The 21,780-nt window shown below is 41.3% G+C and overlaps 4 protein-coding genes and 1 long non-coding RNA gene across 6 annotated transcripts in view; 3 read left to right on the top strand and 2 right to left on the bottom strand.

Annotated features, from left to right (window-relative positions):
• Positions 1 to 3,588: 3,588 nt before the first annotated feature.
• unc119b (unc-119 lipid binding chaperone B) lies at positions 3,589 to 7,025 on the bottom strand. Its single transcript, XM_033620553.2, has 5 exons — positions 6,694 to 7,025; positions 5,220 to 5,333; positions 4,292 to 4,400; positions 3,970 to 4,142; positions 3,589 to 3,844 (listed from the first exon to the last, which is right to left on the bottom strand). Exons 1-5 carry the CDS (start codon positions 6,926 to 6,928, stop codon positions 3,732 to 3,734), a joined length of 744 nt encoding a protein of 247 aa, XP_033476444.1. The 5' UTR covers positions 6,929 to 7,025; the 3' UTR covers positions 3,589 to 3,731.
• Positions 7,026 to 7,393: 368 nt separating this feature from the next.
• pop5 (POP5 homolog, ribonuclease P/MRP subunit) lies at positions 7,394 to 8,965 on the top strand. The gene is made up of 5 exons (XM_033620204.2): positions 7,394 to 7,477; positions 7,560 to 7,702; positions 7,837 to 7,986; positions 8,081 to 8,164; positions 8,504 to 8,965. Exons 1-5 carry the CDS (start codon positions 7,458 to 7,460, stop codon positions 8,605 to 8,607), a joined length of 501 nt encoding a protein of 166 aa, XP_033476095.1. The 5' UTR covers positions 7,394 to 7,457; the 3' UTR covers positions 8,608 to 8,965.
• Positions 8,966 to 9,717: 752 nt separating this feature from the next.
• Positions 9,718 to 10,462, bottom strand: LOC117252831 (uncharacterized). Its single transcript, XR_004501344.2, has 3 exons — positions 10,325 to 10,462; positions 10,077 to 10,158; positions 9,718 to 9,848 (listed from the first exon to the last, which is right to left on the bottom strand). It is a non-coding gene; the product is annotated as an uncharacterized LOC117252831 (long non-coding RNA).
• On the top strand, positions 10,397 to 19,804 carry rnf10 (ring finger protein 10). 2 transcript variants are annotated; one of them, XM_033620035.2, is made up of 17 exons: positions 10,397 to 10,968; positions 11,717 to 11,901; positions 12,070 to 12,275; positions 12,357 to 12,447; positions 12,563 to 12,747; positions 12,914 to 13,050; positions 13,346 to 13,500; positions 13,765 to 13,893; positions 14,062 to 14,302; positions 14,785 to 14,918; positions 16,737 to 16,854; positions 16,959 to 17,060; positions 17,177 to 17,314; positions 17,426 to 17,517; positions 17,664 to 17,721; positions 18,355 to 18,519; positions 18,631 to 19,804. In XM_033620035.2, the coding sequence occupies exons 1-17, from the start codon at positions 10,806 to 10,808 to the stop codon at positions 18,702 to 18,704; spliced, it is 2,373 nt and encodes a 790-aa protein (XP_033475926.1). In that variant the 5' UTR covers positions 10,397 to 10,805; the 3' UTR covers positions 18,705 to 19,804. The 2 variants fall into 2 exon arrangements, with proteins under 2 accessions (XP_033475926.1, XP_033475927.1); XM_033620036.2 differs by lacking the exons at positions 17,426 to 17,517; positions 17,664 to 17,721.
• A 1,632-nt stretch (positions 19,805 to 21,436) lies between these two features.
• LOC117252336 (uncharacterized) overlaps positions 21,437 to 21,780 on the top strand; it is a 29,559-nt gene continuing 29,215 nt past the window's right edge. Inside the window, exon 1 of the mRNA XM_033619139.2 lies at positions 21,437 to 21,665. The gene's annotated coding sequence lies outside the window, so the exon portion shown is untranslated. The remainder of the gene's footprint in view (positions 21,666 to 21,780) is intronic.

Here is a 21,780-nt window from a genome sequence, read left to right as displayed (position 1 = left end):
ATTCTGGGTAATGGAGTCAATGAGCACTGAAGGCCCAGAAATGGGCTTTTTTCTGTCATTAGGGACGATAGGGGGTCGCCAGTTCGAGTCTCCCAAATACGGAGCGTGGACTGGTAGCTAGAGAGGTGCCAGTTCACCTCCTGGGCCCTGCAGAGGAGCTCTTGAGCAAGGCACCGGACCCCAACCACCCAGCATGCCTGTCCATGGGCAAACCCCTCACTTTGACATCTTCCCATTTAATGCATGTTTAGGTCCTGTATGTATGTATGACAACAGAATGAAAAATTTAAATTCCCCTCAGACATTAATAAATTTCTTCTTCTTCTTCTTCTTCTTCTTCTTCTTCTTCTTCTTCTTCTTCTTCTTCTTCTTCATGCTGCAGGACAACCACCGCACCACCCAGCTTGGTCTTAGCAAGGTGCTGCAGAAAACATTTCATACAATCCCCAAATGCAAAAGCAAGCAGGTGGAACACAGTGAATACAGAAAAAAACATATCCATTCAGAAAGCACCTTATAATAGTATCAATTACAATGTCATCACATAGTAAATGAGGCTTTGAGAGGGCTCAGGCTACAGCCATCATTAATCAGAGATCCTCAGATTTATAAAACAAAAAGGCCAAATCAGAGGCCAAAATAGGCCAGTGCTTTATAATGGTGTTTCTAAGGATAAAGACCTGATGAGTCTAAGTGGGTATACAGGAGATGGAGTAGCTTTCATCTTTTTTGACACTTCTTTGTAAAAGATTGGATCTAGAGAAAGCACCTTGGTAGGCCTTATCAACACACTGTAAAGAGTAGCCTCTGTCCAGACAATTTATGGCAGCAGCTTTATTAATAAATTCCTCATTACAGTGACATACATGTCTGAGCCTATAAAACTGACTCGTGGGTAAACCATACTTTAAAGCTCTGTGATAATTCAATCGTCATACAACTTTGAGAAACAAGCTGTTTGAACAGAACCACATCGGAGAGAAAATATGTTAAATCCTCATTGTACTGATAGAGGAAGTAAAAAGATCTTGAAAAACCAAGAGCTGTGCAAAAATGGTCATTCCATAAACATTAAAAACAATGTCATAGATTTCCCATTTTACATTTCCAACATACGGAGATCAGAATTAAATGGAGATTTCATGTCATACCAAAAATATTCAGTTTGCAACAGCTATCCAAAATTGTGTGGATATAGGAAAGTCAACAGAATTTATGTTTTCATGAGGTACCAATATGGCAGATGTAATGTAAATATACATATATAATGCATGATTTGTCTTGGACAGGCCACATAGTCAAACCATATGTCTGTGTTTACCATTTATGCCAATGTGGCGCGGGGGGGGGGGGCATTAGTTTCATGTTTTGCAGTCTGTCTTTTTTATTTACATTAAATTTCATACAACATAAATGCATCATTTTTTAAATCAGCCAATATAAAAGGAGTAGTCTATTTATCAGGTAACAGAATGGATTCATACATTGTTCGGGGGGGGGGGGGGGGGGGTCATGTCATAAAATCTTTTTGTGCAGATATACAAAGTGCCATTTAGACCAGATTTTAAGACAAAATACCACAGACTGAAAACATGCTGCAAAACAATGCACAGTCTTCTCAGCTCCTACAACACCAGTGTTGCTAACCAGCTGTCAATCTGACAAAAATTGAGGGTGTATAGAGTCCTGGAGCAAAGACTACAGATGTCCATGCATGTGCCTGATATCACACTTGATGGGGTTATTACATAATGACTTGATAAAATGCCAAAGTTTGTACAGGTAAAGAGTACATGAAATGACTCAACACATGCTGTAAGACACCCATATCACACCAGGCAGTTCTGCAAAACGCTGGAGTGGAATATTCTTTCCTTTACCTTTATGCAGTGTTTGCCTTACAGGTGGATGATGCACTTAGTCCTCCTACATACAAAAAGCAACCCAACAATGAACACCTAGATATAAGGCACATGGAATCAATGTTACAATGTACAGTAAACGGATCATTTGTGCATCAAAAACTACTTCCAGTCTGTACCAGTGGTTCTGCATTTAAATGCATTACATCATGGTGTCAGAGCAATGCTGACCATTTACATGGTTTTAGGAGTTTCTCCTGCCTTTCAGGCCGCTGCTGATGTCCATTCATGTCTGGACAATATGAAAAATCAGAGGAATGAAACAAGCTAATCACAGTGGATATTGAGACTGGAAATGACATGGCAGGCAGGAGACTGCTCATTGTTGGTATTTTTAATAAACACTACAGACATCTCAACTTTTCAGGAACACATTTAAATAGATGGAATATAATTCAGCAGCACTGCAGCCTCTTACAGACAGACACCTCTCTGATATAGTGTCACCAAAACTGAGTATTGCAAGCTTAACTATGGAAGGATTTAGTGCAGGGCTGTTAGGCAGAATTAAATTACATTGTGTAGGTGTACCTGGAAACTTTGGAAACTCAAGTATAACATTACACAATTTAGCGTAAATGGGTTATAATTAATGCAAAACCACCAGTATAGTCTTTAAAACAGGGCTTCCATGAATAGACAAACAGGTCAACTTCTGTATCTACTCTACTGCCTCGTTAAAAAATATCAACATCAAATCAACATCAATATCAAAATATCAATATCAACTACCAAGCTACATCACTCTGTACTGACATGTTGCGTGCTAGATTAAGAACCTGAGTGCAGAGCAGCTGAAGATACACTCAGCAAAAACTTGGTTCCTTAAGAGTGGGATTCACAGTGCTGTACCAAATAAACCAGGAAGACAAACCTCAAGGGATTAAATAACTGTGTGATTACACACTGGAGTGGATAAAGCGGGCCGACCACACTGTTTTAGACACAGATGCCATATAAAGCAAGTCCGGTATCTCAGACTCTGCTGCTATCTTGTCCTTTTCATGTATCCCAGTATGTGTGCAGGTTACAGAGTTTGAACAAATGCTAGATTCCCAGCTGACAGTCATCAATGTTGTTAAAACTGCTGTAAAGAGCTCATGCTGTTCTTGAAACAAAAATGTCCTACTGAAGATCAGATAGGACAACCCAATGTTCCTTATAAAAGTGACACCAAGCTTAAACATCCAACGCAAACAGTCCAAATGACTCGTAACAATATTTAAGCAAGAGTGAAACTCAAACAATGTCAACTAGTGCTACATGATCATCTATGACTAACAATACTGTAAAACATCTAGTTAATGCTCGCTTTTCCATACAGGAAACACAATTGTCACTTGCAAAAGGTAGTTCAAATAAACACCAACCGATAACAGCTTTATACTAAAGTAAATGAAATCATAACTAACAGTCTATAGGCTTTGCCATGAGAGGTCTATGACTCAAAGTGTCCCTTTCCAGCAGAGACGGCAAGAAACTTAAGGCAAGTGTTCAAGCAGTAACATGATTCTTGTATGACCAACAGAAAGAGAGAACAAAAAGGTTTCAGTCAGATTTAACAGAGAAATATTTAACGGAACATTCCTCAGAATCCCAGAAACTGGGCTCTGTGAGGTACTGGTGAATGGATCCATGATTTCATTTGAAGGCAGATGTGGTTCGTTGGCTCTTAAGAATGTTGTCACGTCTGTAGGAATGTCCACAATGGAGAGAATACTTCTGCCCCCCCCTGCTTTTGGTTTGTCGTAATATAGGACATCCATCCCCTGGGAAGTATTGCAAAAATTTTTTTTTTATCTTTGAGTATTACAGACCACCATTGTAGGCATAGTCTGCCTTGTTGTGCATGATGAGTTTGTTGTCCACAAAGTAGAAACTGTCTGATCTGGTCTCGTAAGGGTGTGCAACCATTTGGCGAACTAGAGAGGGAGTAGGAAAAAAGAGGGAAGGAGGGACAGATGGAACAAAGATTACTACATGGATTATTATCTGAAAATATGCATGAAACAGCATTAACATTAGTGGCCGAACAAAATACACTCACTGAGGTCATCTGGAAGCTGTGGAAACTCATAAATGTGTTCACATGTGTTGCGGCTGTTGGGAATGCAAAAACCAAAGTCAAAGTCAAAGTTCTTGAGAAGGCGTCCCTGGAAGTAATGCCTCTCAATCATACGAAAGCTGTTTATGGGCCGGTCGCCCACTGTGAATTCCACACTGAGGAAACAAGAAAGACAAAATTTAAAATTCAGCTGAAACATAAAGTTTCAAACAACAGCTTGACTCGGAAGAGACTGAACACGAAAGTGTGGTTATTATGTTCAGCTGTTTTTTAATAATCAGAAAGTTATGGTGCATTTACTTACGTTGCACCAACCGTGCAAAGTTTTAGGAAGGCGGGTGTAAACTGATATCGGACAAAACGCCCTGCACTGGTGTCTACATCTCCACTCTCCTCTTCACCCTCCACAGGACCTAATGCAGAAACCATGTTTAGCTGGCATCCAATCACATATTCACAGGGTAGGCAAAAATTACAATAACTGATAGCATTTTAATTTTTTAATTTCTTTTTAAAGATACATACAATGCTATCTGTTACATGGAAGTGCTTAATATGATCTTAAATGTTCTCTATTATTATAACTATCTAAATTATCATTCATCAGATAGGCCTATTCTATAAAAAGCTGTGATAAAACTGATTGCACTAATACAGCAAGATTTGTAAAAGCAATGTCAAATAAATCAAATCAAGATGTTAAGAATACACTGAGGTTTCCCAGTATTTTTCTAAATTCTGAATACGTTATACACATTTGTTACTAGTGAAAAGGAAGCGATAAAAATGACACATTCCTTGAGCATTGCTTCTGTTTGTGGGACTTTCTGTTCTCTTATATAAATAATACTGGAGATAAACCAGAGAGCATACAATAATGGGGTGAGAGCTACACACAGCACACCCCTGGGAAAGACTGCTGATCTCATGCTTGGTGAAACAGCGCTTTGTTAACATTACAAAACCTGTGGGCTATAACTGCAAAGCGTCACAGTGTCTGTATACATGCTTCTCCAAACTGGTCAAGTTAGAAAAGGTTTGCTTTCCATACATAATGCAGATTAAACAACTGTTACTGGGCAGTCAGACTGCAACTCCAATCATAAACTTCATAGAACTGTGGCTGTATAAAAAAATATGTCATGTTGAGTGAAACAAATCTCCCCCAGAGAAACTTTGTGAGCTTGTGAATAGCTGCCTCTGTAACAGGCAAAAGCTAAAATGCTCCTTACCGCTGTTGGGAGGTTTGGCAATCTCAAACAGCACCGTTCCTGTCTCCAGATCTCTGATTTTAAAACGTGTAAAGTCAATGTTGTAGATATTGTCTTCAGGTTTGCACAAATAGTCTGGAATGTGAAATAAAAGCATGAGTTCATGTTAAGACAAACATATTGCAGGTGAGTCCATTATCCAACAGCCAGCAAGCACCCATTAGCAAATAGAGGTAGTTCTTTGATATTCAATGAGATTCACTAATACTTATGTGATGAACTTTTAGACAAGTCACAAAACACTTTGGAGCAAAAAAGCTCTCCCTCCCTTTGAGAACTGCGATAGCGCTTGATATGCATTTAGGGTTTCATTATCTGTTTTCTGGCTCCTGCACCTTGCAGTAGTGGTGAGTAATGCTACAGCTCAAGCTCCCAGCTTTACACAGTGTTGTGTGAGAGAAGGGAAGCAACACCATTGTTGTCTGGTCTGAGGAAAAGGCCAAAAACAATGGAAGGCATTAGGCAATTGCAGCAACTGTGGTAGACTGGGTGTCCGATGACACACACTGGGGTTTGACTCAGTGGGTTTAAGCAGGGCAGTTACTGGCATGGGCGGTGGTGAGAATTCCAGGGGACCAATGGAAAAGGGGACAAAAAATAGCAGATTAAATGGCTGCACTGATACACTTTTTAAAATTAACATGACTCTGTGTAACGTAAAAGGACCCCTTGTAGTGACAAATGCACAGCAAATCATCACCTTACTCTGCAGCCTCCCTCAGTTTTAAAAAGCTTTTTAGCATCTTTCAGCTCAGTATTTTCCAGCCTAAACCTCTGGTCCTGTCACACTTATTCCAAGTGAATAGCATTTTTGGCAATTAAGCTCCAATAAACACACTGTTTACCAACTGCTAAACCCAAATGGCAGACTAAGAGAGCATGTGATTGACTTTTGATCATAGTGAAGCCAAATATTTCCCTCAGCAGTGGCCTGTGGACAATAAAATAAAGCTTAATGTTTGATGAATAGACCTGTATTTGTAAGGTGGCCAGGAAAATAACTGCATGAGTATGTGTTTTCTATGTATTAACACATTTGCCGTTACATCCTTATAAAATGACACTCTTGCTACTGTTCACCTTTCCTCAAGTCCCCAAGTGGCCCAAAAAAAGATTTAATAATACTTTAAGGACAGGGGGCCCTGGACAATGTTCCCTCCGGCTGGCACACATTGCCTACTGCGCCCCTGTTTCCATCCTACTTCTTTGATTAAAACCAAATAGTTAGGATGCCCAACTCCACACAAAGTTAAACACACTGCGTTAACTCGCTGTTTCTCAATATAATCATTACAATTAATTAATTATTGGTAACTTAAACTGATCTGGAAACTCGTCACTTAGCCACGATTAGCATAACGTTATAGTAAATAGTGCCCGTTTGGCGGTGTGATTTTACTCACTTTGAGACCAAGGTAACATTTACATTACATACCCTCCGTGACTACCCGGAGACCCAGGACATGGTCCGGGGTAATATCTCTCCCCAGAGCCCGGAGTTCATCCTCTGTGACCACGGGCCACTTATCTGTTTGACTGCGCCTCGACTTCAGCTTCTTCAGCATTCCTCCTCCGCTCTTTCGATCCCTATGATTCGTCTCCGAGCCGGTGTTTGCGTCCGTCTGACCTTTGCTGACTGTCGGTGCCGGTTTGTTTCGTGAACCGTTCATACCGGACACAGCGGCGCTTATTTAAAAAAGAGATGTTGCGCTTTGCAATTTGGGAGCGACTTACAAACTGCGGGTGTAATTTCAAGATGGCGTACAACGTGTATAGGAGACGGAAAACTAAGAATGTGATTGGCTGAGAACGATGGAGATTGTCATAGTTACCGAAGGGGTGTGATCGTATTTTAGCCCCGGCCTCCCCGCTATATCTTTAACTGGGTGTATTATGTTTCTACAAAGTGTTACAAGATTACTGAGTTGATTATGAGCATTTTGTTCAGTCCACGAGCTCTCGTCGGCCACCTCTTCCGTTTACTGGAATGCTAATAACATCCGTTTGTTTTTATTCCTGTTAGGAAACATTATACATGTGTTGATGAATTAATAAAACAAAATCGTGCTGCCCGGTGTCTGGTATGAAGTACACCAAGCACCGCTTGTAATGTCCAGCGAGTGGCGCTAGTGCAACTCTCCGGTTAGTGCATTGTTCTTCTGTTGACGGAAGTCCTCACAGAAGAAGAGAGGAGCTACGATGGTGCGTGTGAAGTCCAGGTAAAATGTGATATTCATGTGTCATTTGCACACGTTTAGTGTGTTCACAGGTCGTATCTGACTGTATCCCTTTTGTCGGTAGGTATTTACTGTGCGAAGTCAACGTGTCAGACAGAAGCCGCCTGTTGCTGCTGGATGACAGGGCTGTTGCAGCGGCAGTGAAAGCAGCGGTGGCCCGAATACACGGGGACTATGGGGCAGCTCTCTGCAGCATCAGATTCTCTGGTAAGCAGTGGTAGTAGCAAATACTCCATAACAAGTAAAAGTCCTGGATTTAATTTCTTATCATATAGTTCTTTCAGGATATTATAGTCTTGACTGAGCTCTCAGTGTTATCTGATGTTTTTTTTCCTTTCTAGTGAAATATCTGAATGCTCATACTGGAATAGTACTCCTGCGTTTTCCCAAAAGGTGTTACAAACTCCTCTGGTCTGCATTGCCTTTCATTACCTGTATTGAAACTCGTGGGCACATAATCCCATGCTTTCTGAACTGTTTGCATGTGGGAGGTGAGAACAGCAACAGCATCACACATTTCATAATGAATCAGATATATATCTTAAACAATCTCACTTGAACACTAATTAGAGGTATATTTTTCAGGAACAATTAGAACATGTCAGAAGTTTTTGATCCGATACAACACCCAACAGCTACATCAAATGCTCCCTAAGTGCAAAAACGAAGGTAAGGGATTCAATTGACTGCTGTGTAATAGTTTATGAAACACCCTGAACTCTGCAATTACAGGTAGTAGTGATCCATTAATTGATTTACCTGTTTGTGATTTAACTCACCTGTAATAAAATTCCCCAATAACTTGGAAGGTTTGCCAGTGTTGAACATGAATCTTCTTGAATCTTACAGGATATACTGAAACATTTCACTTAAGATCATTTTGAATTTTGTATTGCAGTCTGTAGTTTATTCAGACCATTTATTAAATACAAAACATTGATTACATGATGGACAAAGACAAATAACTTTGACACTGACTTGCTCCTTCTCTCTTTTTTTCATTTGTAGAAGAAAAGCAACAGGTTCAGACAGCTATTCTGAAGTGCTCTCTAACGGGAGGAAACAAGGAGACATTTGGAGAGGAATCAGATAGTGAGGAAGATGAACAGTGACTTCAATGAAGTAAAAGGTGGCGGACTATTTTTGTTATGGGACCGATAGAAAGGAAGATATGAAGTATTTGAAGAAATGCATACTCCACTCTGTGGATATATGATTTACTGCAGCTGCTCAGTGCATTTGCTACTACACAACTGACTGACTGTATACCTGTCTTCAATAGAGGGACACATGACGTTACATAAATAATTACCATCACATAACACAAAATAAGACTATGGCCTAATTCTGAAAAAAGCAAAAAACAAAAAAACCCACACTTTTTATGTTTTTATGAAATATTTTCTATTTATACTATGTTTTGAGCTTATGTATTTTGTTTAAAAAATAAAGCACTGTATTCGAAGATAATATATTTGTCCTAGTGTCCTTAAAATAAAGTTCTGTACATACTTATGTAGACCATTCAAACATAAACAAATTGGTGGTATAGGCTACAGTTAAAAATATTCAAGATGCAGAGATATTTATATGTAATCTTTATCGGCTGACTTAACAGAACCTTTAACAATATTGCCAATACCGTGTCATACCATATCAGAATTATATTGCTTATTAAACCCATTAATTACCTAATCCTACTTAAAGGGGAACACCACCTAAACTAAGAATTACAATATTTTATTTCCATGGCTAAGGAAAGATTAATCAATATTTGTGAACATGAGTTACTCTCTCTCAAAGCCAGAAACCAGAGAAGTAAATCTCAAATTTGTGATGTTCTCAAGTAAAAAGTCTGGAGCTGCTCTGTAGACAATGAATTCCTTTTTTATACCCGAATGAGCTTTAGGGGACTTTCCGTTCACATCAGGGATCCAGGCCTGGATTATGGGCAGTGCTAGGGTATAGCCTACTTAAAAAGTGGTCTCCAGTTTGGTTCATGTATACTCTGGTACGGTACACATCAGGTGTGAACACCAGCTGTACCATAACACAGAAAAGGGTTGCTATTTAACGCAACTACAAGGCGTTTTTAATGGGTTATGAAACAGTCTCAATTTAATACTGATAGCTCTATATCAGATGGCAGCAGAGACAGAGACAGATCTGGCTTTGTTGCCACCTTCAATCTGCAGTCGAAGCTCTGGCGGGAGGCAGAGAGCGCCGTGCCCAACAGCAGCAGCAGCAGTTCCTCCTCCAGCCAGGAGCAGAGCTTCACCCTGTCGCTCCACGGGCCCCCATTGATGACTGTCTCTGGAGCAGCAGTGTCCCTTCTACAGCACCTTTTTCCACACTCAAGGAAACAAAAATGTCACACACATGATGACACAAGTTTACTCACATAGTGAACATTACTAATGTGAAACCTGAGCAGCAGGTGAGTGGAAAAGGGAGAGCAATCGTACTGCGACACAAAACATATCAATCACACAACTATAAAAACACCCTTATTATTATTAAACACCCTTATTCTATTGTAGTGTTCTCAGTTCTGAAACAGAAAATGTACCCATATACTCACAGCATTGCCCTGGCTCCTCTCAGTGTCATCCATGACATATTTCCCTGTTCATTGTCAAAGGAGCAGCTCCAGATGTTATACCCTATGACATCATAAATTTGAGTTTAAATCATATAGGCTAGTTTTTTTGGATTTGAGAGACAGTTGTTCATGTTGACAGATATATTTGTTGACTTATAGACTACATGAATAACATGTTTAAATTTTGAAAATGGACGTAGTTACTCTTTAACTTGTGTTGGTTGTACCTTTATAGCCAACAAAGCTTTGACGACTGCATTTCCCACAGTTCCTTGCTGGGCCTCTAAACAGATTTGCAGGCGGTGGTACAAGAAACATCCGGGGCTTTCAGGTTCCTGTTTGGCGACCCGTCGCCATTAGTGCAAGCTCGTCGTTTCGGATATATTTTTTGATCAAAATCTCTGAATTGCGACGATTTCCATCTTTTGGAAAACATTTAACGCCTTGTTAAGGGCATTTTGTTTTCCTTAACAAGTAAAAACCTTAAATTCGGGGAGTCTTGGCCCCGCGTGGCGAGCTTTCGTCCTCTCTTCCAACAGTCTGCATAACTTGAGACGCCGATATCGTGTCTCTTATTTTTTCTCCGGTTGTTTTATTGTCAAGATGTCGCCGTGATGGGGTCTCCGCGTTTGACAGAAATGAATCAGGGCCTTCGTCGCCTGACCCGCACTCACTGCAGCCCGTTTTCCCCTTTGGTTTTTCATTTTGATGCTAGAGAGCTCAGCGGCTCTCTACTCGGAGCTCGGCCCCAGCACCGCTCACTGCACGGAGACAAACATGGAGAAAAACCCCAACAACAGCACCAATACCAAGGTTCCGCCTCGTTCCAGCTCCACAGGCCCAGCACCGGCAGACTCTAAACCCAAAACAGGTGAGTCAACATATCAGCATACACACACGAGGTTTTCAGATTCAATGTGTGCATATGAAGCTAAACACTCGTTGCCTTGTGGCCTGTTGGGGCCTAGCAGTAGCGCAGAGGTTGTTTATCTTGTATGGCTGACGTCGCTGTCAAAACATTTGGCCCTCCAACAGTCAGAACTGTGGCTAATGATTGCACACTGCACTATTTTGAAATACCATCTGCTCTGTTATCATGCACCACAGTTGTCACATTCGTGGATGCAGGCACAGTGATACATCTTGACAATCGACTTTTGCAAACATGAAGTTTTACATCTAGCTACTTGTGTAATTTGCACACCAATCTGAATATGTGACAGTTAAATAAGGCCACTATTTGAATGTTAAGGTTTTTTGTGTGATTAGGCTAAATTACCTATGCACAATTTTAAAATAATTTCATTACTTTTATACGATTATATGTTTACTTAAGAGGTAGTTGTTTCTGACTTAAAAGAAAATGGTGGACAACCCATGTTGAAGCTTGAAAATGCATAACCAAAAGAGACTGACCTGAGCCCCCTTTAATATCAGTATAATTAAGTAGCCTATGTTTACATGCCTTTATGGAGCTAGGTCACCAAGTCTCCCATATGACTTACTTTTTCTTCCAGCACTTTCTGGTTAACAACAAATCAGGCATCAACAAAATAGAGATACTGAAGGATAATATTTCTGTATTCATGTTGCTAATATTTTCTTTTTTTTCTTTTCAGAAAATAAAAATAATGGAGGCTCCAAGCGCTACAACCGTAAGCGTGAGCCCTCCTTTCCTAAAACCGACAGTTTTCAAGGCCCTCGCCACACCAATTCACAGAAAAGCAAGAATTTTGACAAGAGACCCCCTCAGAGAGGTGGAGGACGACAATATGGAGTTACAGGTGGAGGACGACGTGAGGAGGTTGGTATTCTTAAAGGATCACCCTTTTAAAAAAAGCGATGTGAAAATAATTTCAATAATAAGAAAGAAGATCTCATCATTGAAGATTTGGAACTTTGAACAGAGGCACAGCATCAGTTTTAAGTTCAGATATGCGTTATTGATTCTTATCCACCTTTGTCTATCCAGGTAGTAGAGACACGCCGGGCCGAGTTTAGCCCGGCTCAGTTTGCTGGACCGAAAAAAATAAGCCTCAACCACCTGCTGAACTTCACCTTTGAACCCCGTGGAGGTAATGGTGGCATCGGAGATGGGGGCTCCTCCGGTTGGGGCCGCCGAAACAAATGGGGCCACAAGCACAAGCCCTTCAACAAGGAGCTTTTTCTGCAGGCCAAGTAAGCAGCCCCACCCTACAATACATAACATGGAACAGACAGCCTAAAAATGTGGGAGTTATCTAACTTTGTGTGTTTCAGTTGCCAGTTTGTGGTGACTGATGACCAGGACTATAAGGCTCACTTCACTGATCCAGACACTCTGGTCAACTGGGACTGTGTGCAGCAAGTGGTGAGTGCCTGTCAACTGCTGAGCTGTGCTACTAGTACATGCCTATAAGAAATAAAACCCACATTCATTTACATACCGATGCACATAACGATAATCCATTTGTGTGCGTCTACAGCGCATCTACAGTCATGAGGTGCCGTCTTGCCCTATCTGCCTCTACCCTCCTTTGGCAGCACACATCACCCGGTGTGGACACATCTTCTGCTGGCCATGCATGCTGCACTACCTGTCTCTTGGCGACAAGAGCTGGTCAAAGTGCCCCATCTGCTATGAAGCAGTTCACACCGCTGACCTGAAGAGGTAAATGACAGATAATCAAAGCATTATAGACAGCAGTAGGAGAGAATTACATATTTATTTTAAAAGGATGAACAAGGGAAACACTGAAACCTCCACATAGAGGCAGTTTAATTTATTTAGGTCTGATTGAGTTTCTTTGACAGTGGCAAGTCGTTTATTTTTGCAGTGTGGTTGCTATGGAGACCAGGCAGTATGCGGTCGGTGACGTAATCACCATGCGCCTGATGCAGAGGGAAAAGGGGGCTCTGGTGGCCATGCCGAGCTCTCAGTGGGTGAAGGTGGAGGAGCCTGTTCGCTTTGGTGGTGAGAGACAGGGGCACCTTTAACTATGAAAGAGATTGTTGATTTCCTCTTAGCACTATCGTCCTTTAAAATGATTTTATATGACTTACAGTAATTCTGTAGCACTTTCTACATACATACTTGTTACATCCTCAAACAAGTTGGATTATGTTATGATAAGATTTACGACCATCTCTTGTAGACAGAAATGCAAGAGAATCATTTTGCACTTTGTATTTTCACTGTTAGTATATAACTCTTAAATGGGATAATTACCTTACCACCCATTCAACATGTGATGACATGTGTTTTCTAGATGCATGTCTAAGCCCGTACTCCAAGCTGCTGCTGACCTCCCCGGTGCAGGTTCTGAGCCTGTTGGCAGAGGAGAAGGCTGTCCTGCAGGCTCAGCTGAGCCAAGAAGGGGACGCCCAAGGGTGTTTCATCCAGAGCGCCCTTTGTCTTTTGCAGGTAACTAACGCTATATTTCTTTCCACACAGTACATAGTTAGCAATAAAATCATTGTATGAATTGAGGGCATTTAAAATAGATACAACAGGTATGGAAAACATTACTACTGATAATGGATAAAGGTTTTTGCTTTGCCATTAAATATAAAATCAGCTGTTTCTTGCCTGTCTCCAGGTGGAATATGAAACCCACTTTTTGACACTAAGAATAAAATACATGTTGACAGATATTTACCTCTCTACCTGGATGTCTTCATGCTTTAGGAGCGAGAGGAAATGCTACTGAAGCAGCAGAAGGCAAATGTGGAAGACAGCCTTGATCTGTCCTCTCTAACTCTGGAAGAACCTTCTTCTCCTGTGGAGGAAGTGGTTTCTAACATCAGCAGCACCAAGGTGGGTCCAAAAACACATATTTTCAACATTCATGTTTGACAGTATGGTATCTGTTGGTAATAGGATTAAATTATTTCACTTGCATGTTCCTCCCCAGCATTGTAGCTTCTATTTTATATGGTATTATTGGTATGCTTATTATTAGTAAGAGGTCTCTTTCCTTTGTAGCCAGTGCTGCAGTACTCCTCTGCATTTGATGACGAGGTGGCGGAGGTCCCAGAGGATGCCACTGCAGAGCTTCCAGGCTTTCCTGAAAGTATTTTGGAGAGTGTCCTAGAAGAGCCTCCAGAGGCTATGATGGATGCAGCCCCAGAGCCCCAGCCTGATGAGGAGATCCCTGCCAGCCAGACAGATTCAGGCCGCCCTTCAACCAGCGTAGTGCATGGACCCTTTTACTATTTCTACCAAGGTGGGTAATTCCCTGGACTCCTGCCTTTTCCTTGACCTGCCCACCAAAATCAGACGAAGTTGATTTTTAAGTTGTGTCAGGCTTGGCTGCTGTGAGGGTAATGTTACTCTGAGGAAACTGTGAACTGAAAACATCCTGCTTACATAAGAACCAACACTAAGAACAATAGTTTAATCCAGCTACAGGAAGACAGAGAGCAAATCAGCTCAAATCAGCTGTTCACAAGCTAATAAATCCTGTTTGGTTAGTAAAAAACAGAATCAAAAACATTAACATACCTTAATCATAGCTGGAAAATCTTGTAAACATTAGTCATTAAAACAATAAAGGATGTCTTGGAGTCTGACCAATAAAAAGTACAGGAAGCCTGCTTGTCTTGGCTGTATGGGCTGTTGGTTTTTCAACCCTCACCTTTAAGTTTCAGTGTTGACTCAGTTTTTTCCCATTACCTTTTCCTCCCTCTCCCATGTTTCTCAATCCAGCTGACGACTGCCAGCAGATGTTCCTGCATCCTGTGAATGTACGCTGTCTGTTGCGTGAGTACGGCAGCTTGGAGGCCAGCCCTGACTCCATCACTGCCAGAGTGGTGGAGATAGTGGGACACACAGTCACTGAGGTCAGCAAAAGAAGGAAACACAACCTCATACTATTGATATCATTTTGGTGTGGCTGTTTCAGCAGAGAATGTGGCAGTCTTATATATAGTACAGGCCAAAAGTTTGGACACACCTTCTCATTCAATGCGTTTTCTTTATTTTCATGACTATTTACATTGTAGATTCTCACTGAAGGCATCAAAACTATGAATGAACACATGTGGAGTTATGTACTTAACAAAAAAAGGTGAAATAACTGAAAACATGTTTTATATTCTAGTTTCTTCAAAATAGCCACCCTTTGCTCTGATTACTGCTTTGCACACTCTTGGCATTCTCTCCATGAGCTTCAAGAGGTAGTCACCTGAAATGGTTTCCACTTCACAGGTGTGCCTTATCAGGGTTAATTAGTGGAATTTCTTGCTTTATCAATGGGGTTGGGACCATCAGTTGTGTTGTGCAGAAGTCAGGTTAATACACAGCCGACAACCCTATTGGACAACTGTTAAAATTAATATTATGGCAAGAACCAATCAGCTAACTAAAGAAAAACGAGTGGCCATCATTACTTTAAGAAATGAAGGTCAGTCAGTCCGGAAAATTGCAAAAACTTTAAATGTGTCCCCAAGTGGAGTCGCAAAAACCATCAAGCGCTGCAACGAAACTGGCACACATGAGGACCGACCCAGGAAAGGAAGACCAAGAGTCACCTCTGCTTCTGAGGATAAGTTCATCCGAGTCACCAGCCTCAGAAATCGCAAGTTAACAGCAGCTCAGATCAGAGACCAGATGAATGCCACACAGAGTTCTAGCAGCAGACCCATCTCTAGAACAACTGTTAAGAGGAGACTGCGCCAATCAGGCCTTCATGGTCAAATAGCTGCTAGGAAACCACTGCTAAGGAGAGGCAACAAGCAGAAGAGATTTGTTTGGGCCAAGAAACACAAGGAATGGACATTAGACCAGTGGAAATCTGCTTTGGTCTGATGAGTCCAAATTTGAGATCTTTGGTTCCAACCGCCGTGTCTTTGTGAGACGCAGAAAAGGTGAACAGATGGATTCCACATGCCTGGTTCCCACTGTGAAGCATGGAGGAGGAGGTGTGATGGTGTGGGGGTGTTTTGCTGGTGACACTGTTGGGGATTTATTCAAAATTGAAGGCACACTGAACCAGCATGGCTACCACAGCATCCTGCAGCGACATGCCATCCCATCCGGTTTGCGTTTAGTTGGACGATCATTTATTTTTCAACAGGACAATGACCCCAAACACACCTCCAGGCTGTGTAAGGGCTATTTGACCAAGAAGGAGAGTGATGGAGTGCTGCGGCAGATGACCTGGCCTCCACAGTCACCGGACCTGAACCCAATCCAGATGGTTTGGGGTGAGCTGGACCGCAGAGTGAAGGCAAAGGGGCCAACAAGTGCTAAACACCTCTGGGAACTCCTTCAAGACTGTTGGAAAACCATTTCAGGTGACTACCTCTTGAAGCTCATGGAGAGAATGCCAAGAGTGTGCAAAGCAGTAATCAGAGCAAAGGATGGCTATTTTGAAGAAACTAGAATATAAAACATGTTTTCAGTTATTTCACCTTTTTTTGTTAAGTACATAACTCCACATGTGTTCATTCATAGTTTTGATGCCTTCAGTGAGAATCTACAATGTAAATAGTCATGAAAATAAAGAAAACGCATTGAATGAGAAGGTGTGTCCAAACTTTTGGCCTGTACTGTATATTATGTATATTTCTTCCGTATTTTGTTGGTCTGCTTAAGTCACAACTGTTAAAACATGGCAAACTGCTTTAACCGATTTTCCAAACATGTCTCTGATGTAGGAGATCCGTCGTCGGCATCGCTATCTGGCTCATCTGCCTCTCACATGCGAGTTCAGCATCTGTGAATTAGCCCTGCAGCCACCAATCTTGTCCAAAGAAACCCTGGACACATTCGCAGGTCAGAAAACTTTGCCTGCTTTCAGGATGTGAATTTACATTTCTAGCAAGGAGATTTCATAGATTGTAACTGTGGCTTGTATACTATTTCTTCCAAACTACTAGATGACTTGGAGAAGAGAAAGCGCCTGAGGCAGAAGAAAGTGAGGGATGAGAAGCGCAGGGAGAAGCGAATTGAAATTGAGGAGAACAAGAAGCAGGGTAAATGTAAGTACAGCTGATGAGGTCCCAACTGACATGATACTTCGAAATAATTTATGCAAATCTGAATGATATTAGGCTGAGGTCAGTAACTGTATTTGCCCTCATATGTCCCCCCTCAGATCCTGAGGTGCATATTGGATTGGAGAACCTTCACCATTTCCCAGCATTCGGGTCTCCTCCTCACAACAGCAGCCCCCCAGTACAGCCTGACTTTACATTTGCCCCCCCTTCACCCCTCAGCAGCAGTCCTTCCTCTGGTAAGAGCAGCTCCGTCCTCTGTGATTATTGTTTCATGCTGTAATTAAACTTCAGCTGTTTATGTCTTATATTTAAATACTGTGAGCTGAGCATTCCTTTTGTTGTTTTAGATGGGATGAGATTCCCAAGTCTGAATGCGCAAAGCTCTTCACCTATTGTGGGTAGTGTGGAGGATGACTCCCACTGTATGTCCTTTGCACAGGTGTGTATGGCAAACACACAATTACTAAATTAGCAGCATTGCTCAGTGACGCTGCCTTTTTCATAAGGGCAATGCAACACATAACTGAAGTGCTAATGTTGTAGCACATGAGTTATTTACTTGACATGGTTCTGTGTCCTGTGTAGATGCTAAGAGATGGGAAAGCCAGAGTTGATGCTGGGCCCAGGATCACTCCAAAGAAAGGTAGTGCAAGATTGTAGATGCTGTGGTGACTTGAAAACCTAATGTTACAATTTTTAACCACAGCACAAATTAAAGTTAGTACTGATTCAGAAACTTGCAATACTTGACGAAATGGGTACTGTAACTTTAAATTCAATTTTAGGGTCCTCTCTAATTAAAATAGAAAGGTCAAGACAAAGCACTGGAATCACTTGAGGTCATGCATTTTGTGTTAACATTGAAGTGACGTGCATGAATTAGATGAATATACTCAAAGAAGCAGACTAGCTCTTGGTGGTGGGCTGCAGCAGTCAGCTCAAAGTTAACTGGAACAGTGTCAGTGCACCTTATTGACAACTGAATACCAAGTAACAAAGAGATTGATCCTACTTCAACCGAGAGCCAATTTTGAGATATTACATTTGGTATCAAAGGAAAAATCTGTTAATTTATCATAAAACTAGTCCTTCTTAAATGCTCTGTTGGACTTTTCTTTAAAAGACAGGTAGCATGTGCTGATAGGTGTGGGGGTGAAATAGCTGGAGCTTTGTGCAGTATTGTGTATTTCCTGTTAAGCCTGTTTCTTAACAACGGTTGAGCAGTGTAACACCCTGAAGGCTGCCTAAAGTAAGTATTGCGTTTTGTGCCTTGCAGATAAACTGCTAGCTCCCCCATCAGCAGACAGCGACGGAGAGAGTGACGGGTCCGACCGTGTCCCTGTGCCCAGCTTCCAAAACTCCTTCAGCCAGGCCTTTGAGAAGGCACTTCTGCAGCTGGACAATGGTGCAGCTTCTCCTCCACAACCTGTGGTCGATGCAGGTCTGGCATCAATGAGTCACCTCCGTCTTACAAATTAAATTTTGATAGTTCTTCCAAAGCTGTAGTGTTTGTTTTGAGGCTGTCACTCATTCTTGGTGTCTTGTCTTTCAGATGAGAAAGGAGGGAAAAAGAAGAAGAAAAAGCAGAAGCTTCTGTTCAGCACATCCATGGTTCACACAAAGTAGACAACACTGAAGTTCATTTAATCATCCTGTTTCTTGAGTTGATCCTCCCACTGCTGGTGTGTTTTTTTTACTTCCATGAAGAACTTTCTTGGAACTATAAACTATGGAAAAGCGTTTTAGTATGTAGCCAAAGTTCATGCTGCTTTCAGTCATTGTTCTGTGGGCTTGATCCATTTTTTGGTGACATGCCATCAGTTTAATTTACATAAATTTTCATTGCACAGCTAGGTCAAAGCTTTGCAGCTACCTCCTGTCACAGTGAAAGCCGTATGGATACATTTTGTTCAGATGCTAAAGCAAGGGATACAACAAGGTGCTGGCTTTCATTTTGTATGCTTTTAGGCTTTTCCTGCCTTCCAGAGACCTGACTTTCGTCACAGTGGTTGCTTTATGATGTCCAACTTTTCTGAGTTGAAGTTGAACCTAAGCGTCTAGGATCCATGAGTAATATTGATAAGATAATTCTTGGTGCTTTATAATAGAGTAGCAGTCAGCCAGCTGCAGATACATTGCACCTTTATATCTTTCCAAGGTACTCAGTGCTCAGATATCAGCCTGGAACTTCAGCTTAGAACAGATGGAAACAAATAACTATGGATAAATTTCAGTGTTTACCACAGGTAATAATTTGGGTTAGAGCTTCATTACCCTTCAAGAGGATAGATTTTGGGATTAAGGTCAATGCCCTGGTATTCTGTAACAACAACATGAATACATAATGTTGTAGTAACATTGTGAGGAAGTAAAAACACAGTATTGTATTAAAGAGGTGAGGTCTGTTGGCTCAGCAGAACTCCAGTATATCTTGCGTGGTTAAAGCAGTACGCACTTTCTTCTAATTCAGTTTCTCCTCTGTGTCATCTTCTGTTGTAGAAGGTTTACTAACTTTAACATTACGCCCCCAGTTTAATTTCAGTGTTGAAAATGTGTGAAATTGGAGAATTTCTGACATTTAAAGAATGCTTCTGAGACCTGAAGAGAAGCCCATTGAAAGTTTGTTTTGTTTGAGGGTTCTTTAATTCACCTTTAATTTTGAGCAGGTTCAAAGACTAGTGAAATAACTAGTCTGATGAAATAAATAAACAATTATGCACAATCAAGGAACTGACTGTTTGATGATGCTTTTAGTAATGCCAAAGATGGTAAAGGATCAGTTGATAGATGCAGTACTTACTTTTCTCCACATGAGGGCAGTCCTGACAAGTCTGATTTGAAAAGTATAATCTATTATGAAGTTATCTCAATCAGAGTCAGCGCACATGCATGTTTGGTTAGTATGATCAGGGTCAGACATGACTGAAATTAATGCATTATGTGGGGTTACCCTTTTCACACAACAGGTCTCTGCATCCAGACAGACATAAGCTAAAGTTTTATACTGTTCATCTTTGTGAAACAGTAAGTTCCAAACGGGTTTATTTTCTTGAGAATGAACAATTATTTCTATATAGCTGCGATGGGATAATTTTTGTCCTATCACATCCTGTCTAGCGGCAAGCAAATGATGCGTCAAGTTATCCGCATCAGCTGGACAACAGCCCGGAAGTCGAGTGATTTACCTTTGATAGACCCGAGTTGCACATAGTTTAATTTTTTTTTTATATACTTTTATTAATCCCTGAGGGGAAATTCAATTTTCAATTCAATTTATTTTGGCTACTCACCAAAGAAATGTCCTGCAGACTAGAACGGACCTGACAACGTATATTGATGTAGGCATACATTAAAGGGATAGTTCAAAAATTTTGAAGTGGGGTTGTATGGGGTACTCATCCACAGATAGTGTGTTACATACAGTAGATATCAGTCAGCACACTTCCAGTCTGGAGAAGCAGGCTGGAGCCTGACATGGAAGCCAAGCAATCTACTGCTGGGAATATGGTCAGCAACAAAACATATTTTAGCCACCTTATAAAAGTCACACTAAAAAATCAATATCAGTATGACTGTATGCAATTTTTGAGTAATTGTACAGCTTTATCTTTCCGTCAGACAACTATTTTCAGCGGGATTATGAAGCTGTTTTATTGCTCTCCTTGAGGCCAGACTCCATTGAGAAAAACAGTGATTCAACAAAGCTGAACAAAGGAGCCGCTGGTCTTCCACTGCCTTAGAGTTGTTTTGTTTGTGTTACTGTGTGACTTTAAAATGATTAGTTCAGTTTCACCAAAGTCACACAACAACACAAATTAACTGATTGATGCAGTAGTGGACTCTGCTCCTGTGCTAAGCAAGCTAAAATTACTGTTTTTGTCAATGGAGCCTGGTGGCCTTGAAGAGTGCATAGATGAGGAACTGAAGCTGATTTCGGCTTCTCCACTAGAGCAGGCTACCTGAAGGAAAGGTAGAGCGTTGAAAACACTCTCAATATGGCATACACTTAAAGTGATACAGATTTCTTTTAGGTGGGACTTTTATAGGTGGCTTAAATTTGTTTTGTTGCTGCCCCCATCCATAGCAGTACATTGCTTAGCTTCTGTGTCGGACCCCAACCTGCTTCTCGAAAGTGAGTCGAGTGACATCCACTGTATGTAATACACTGACTATGGAGAAGTAGCATATCCAACCTCACTTCAAAATAATCCCTTTAATGTCTTTGGTCGTTATACTACATTACTACTTTGGCTCTGATATTAGTTCAGTGTGTGCTTGTGCTATACTTTATTTTGAAAGTATGAACCGGAAGACGCATGTTGGGCTGGCTCACTTGACACTGCTGTAGAGGCTAACCAGTCAGTCGGCTTGTTCAGCGCTGTCTAGTCGAGCCTGTCAACAACACTGCAACCTGAGACGGGATAGCCAGCCAGTTGGCTAGCTAAGTAAACCAGCTAAGTTAGCTGCACAGCTAGCCCCTGTATTAACCAAGTATCACGACTCGTAATTATTCCTCCGAGTCGGCGAGATGTATTGTTTTTGAAGTTGTTTCGACAAGAGAAGAGGCAAAACTGACTTTCTCATTTGGTAAGTTGTCTCCAGTTCTGATCAAACAGCCTGCGAAAGACAGGTTCAGTCAGTGTTTCCATTTTGCGAGTCCAGCTTCTTGAGTTGTTAGCTTACCGTTGCTAGCCAGCAAGCT

This window comes from Epinephelus lanceolatus, chromosome 9 (genome assembly GCF_041903045.1).
Source record: "Epinephelus lanceolatus isolate andai-2023 chromosome 9, ASM4190304v1, whole genome shotgun sequence".
Lineage (NCBI taxonomy): Eukaryota > Metazoa > Chordata > Actinopteri > Perciformes > Serranidae > Epinephelus > Epinephelus lanceolatus.
This window is presented reverse-complemented; position numbering and strand designations above follow the sequence as displayed.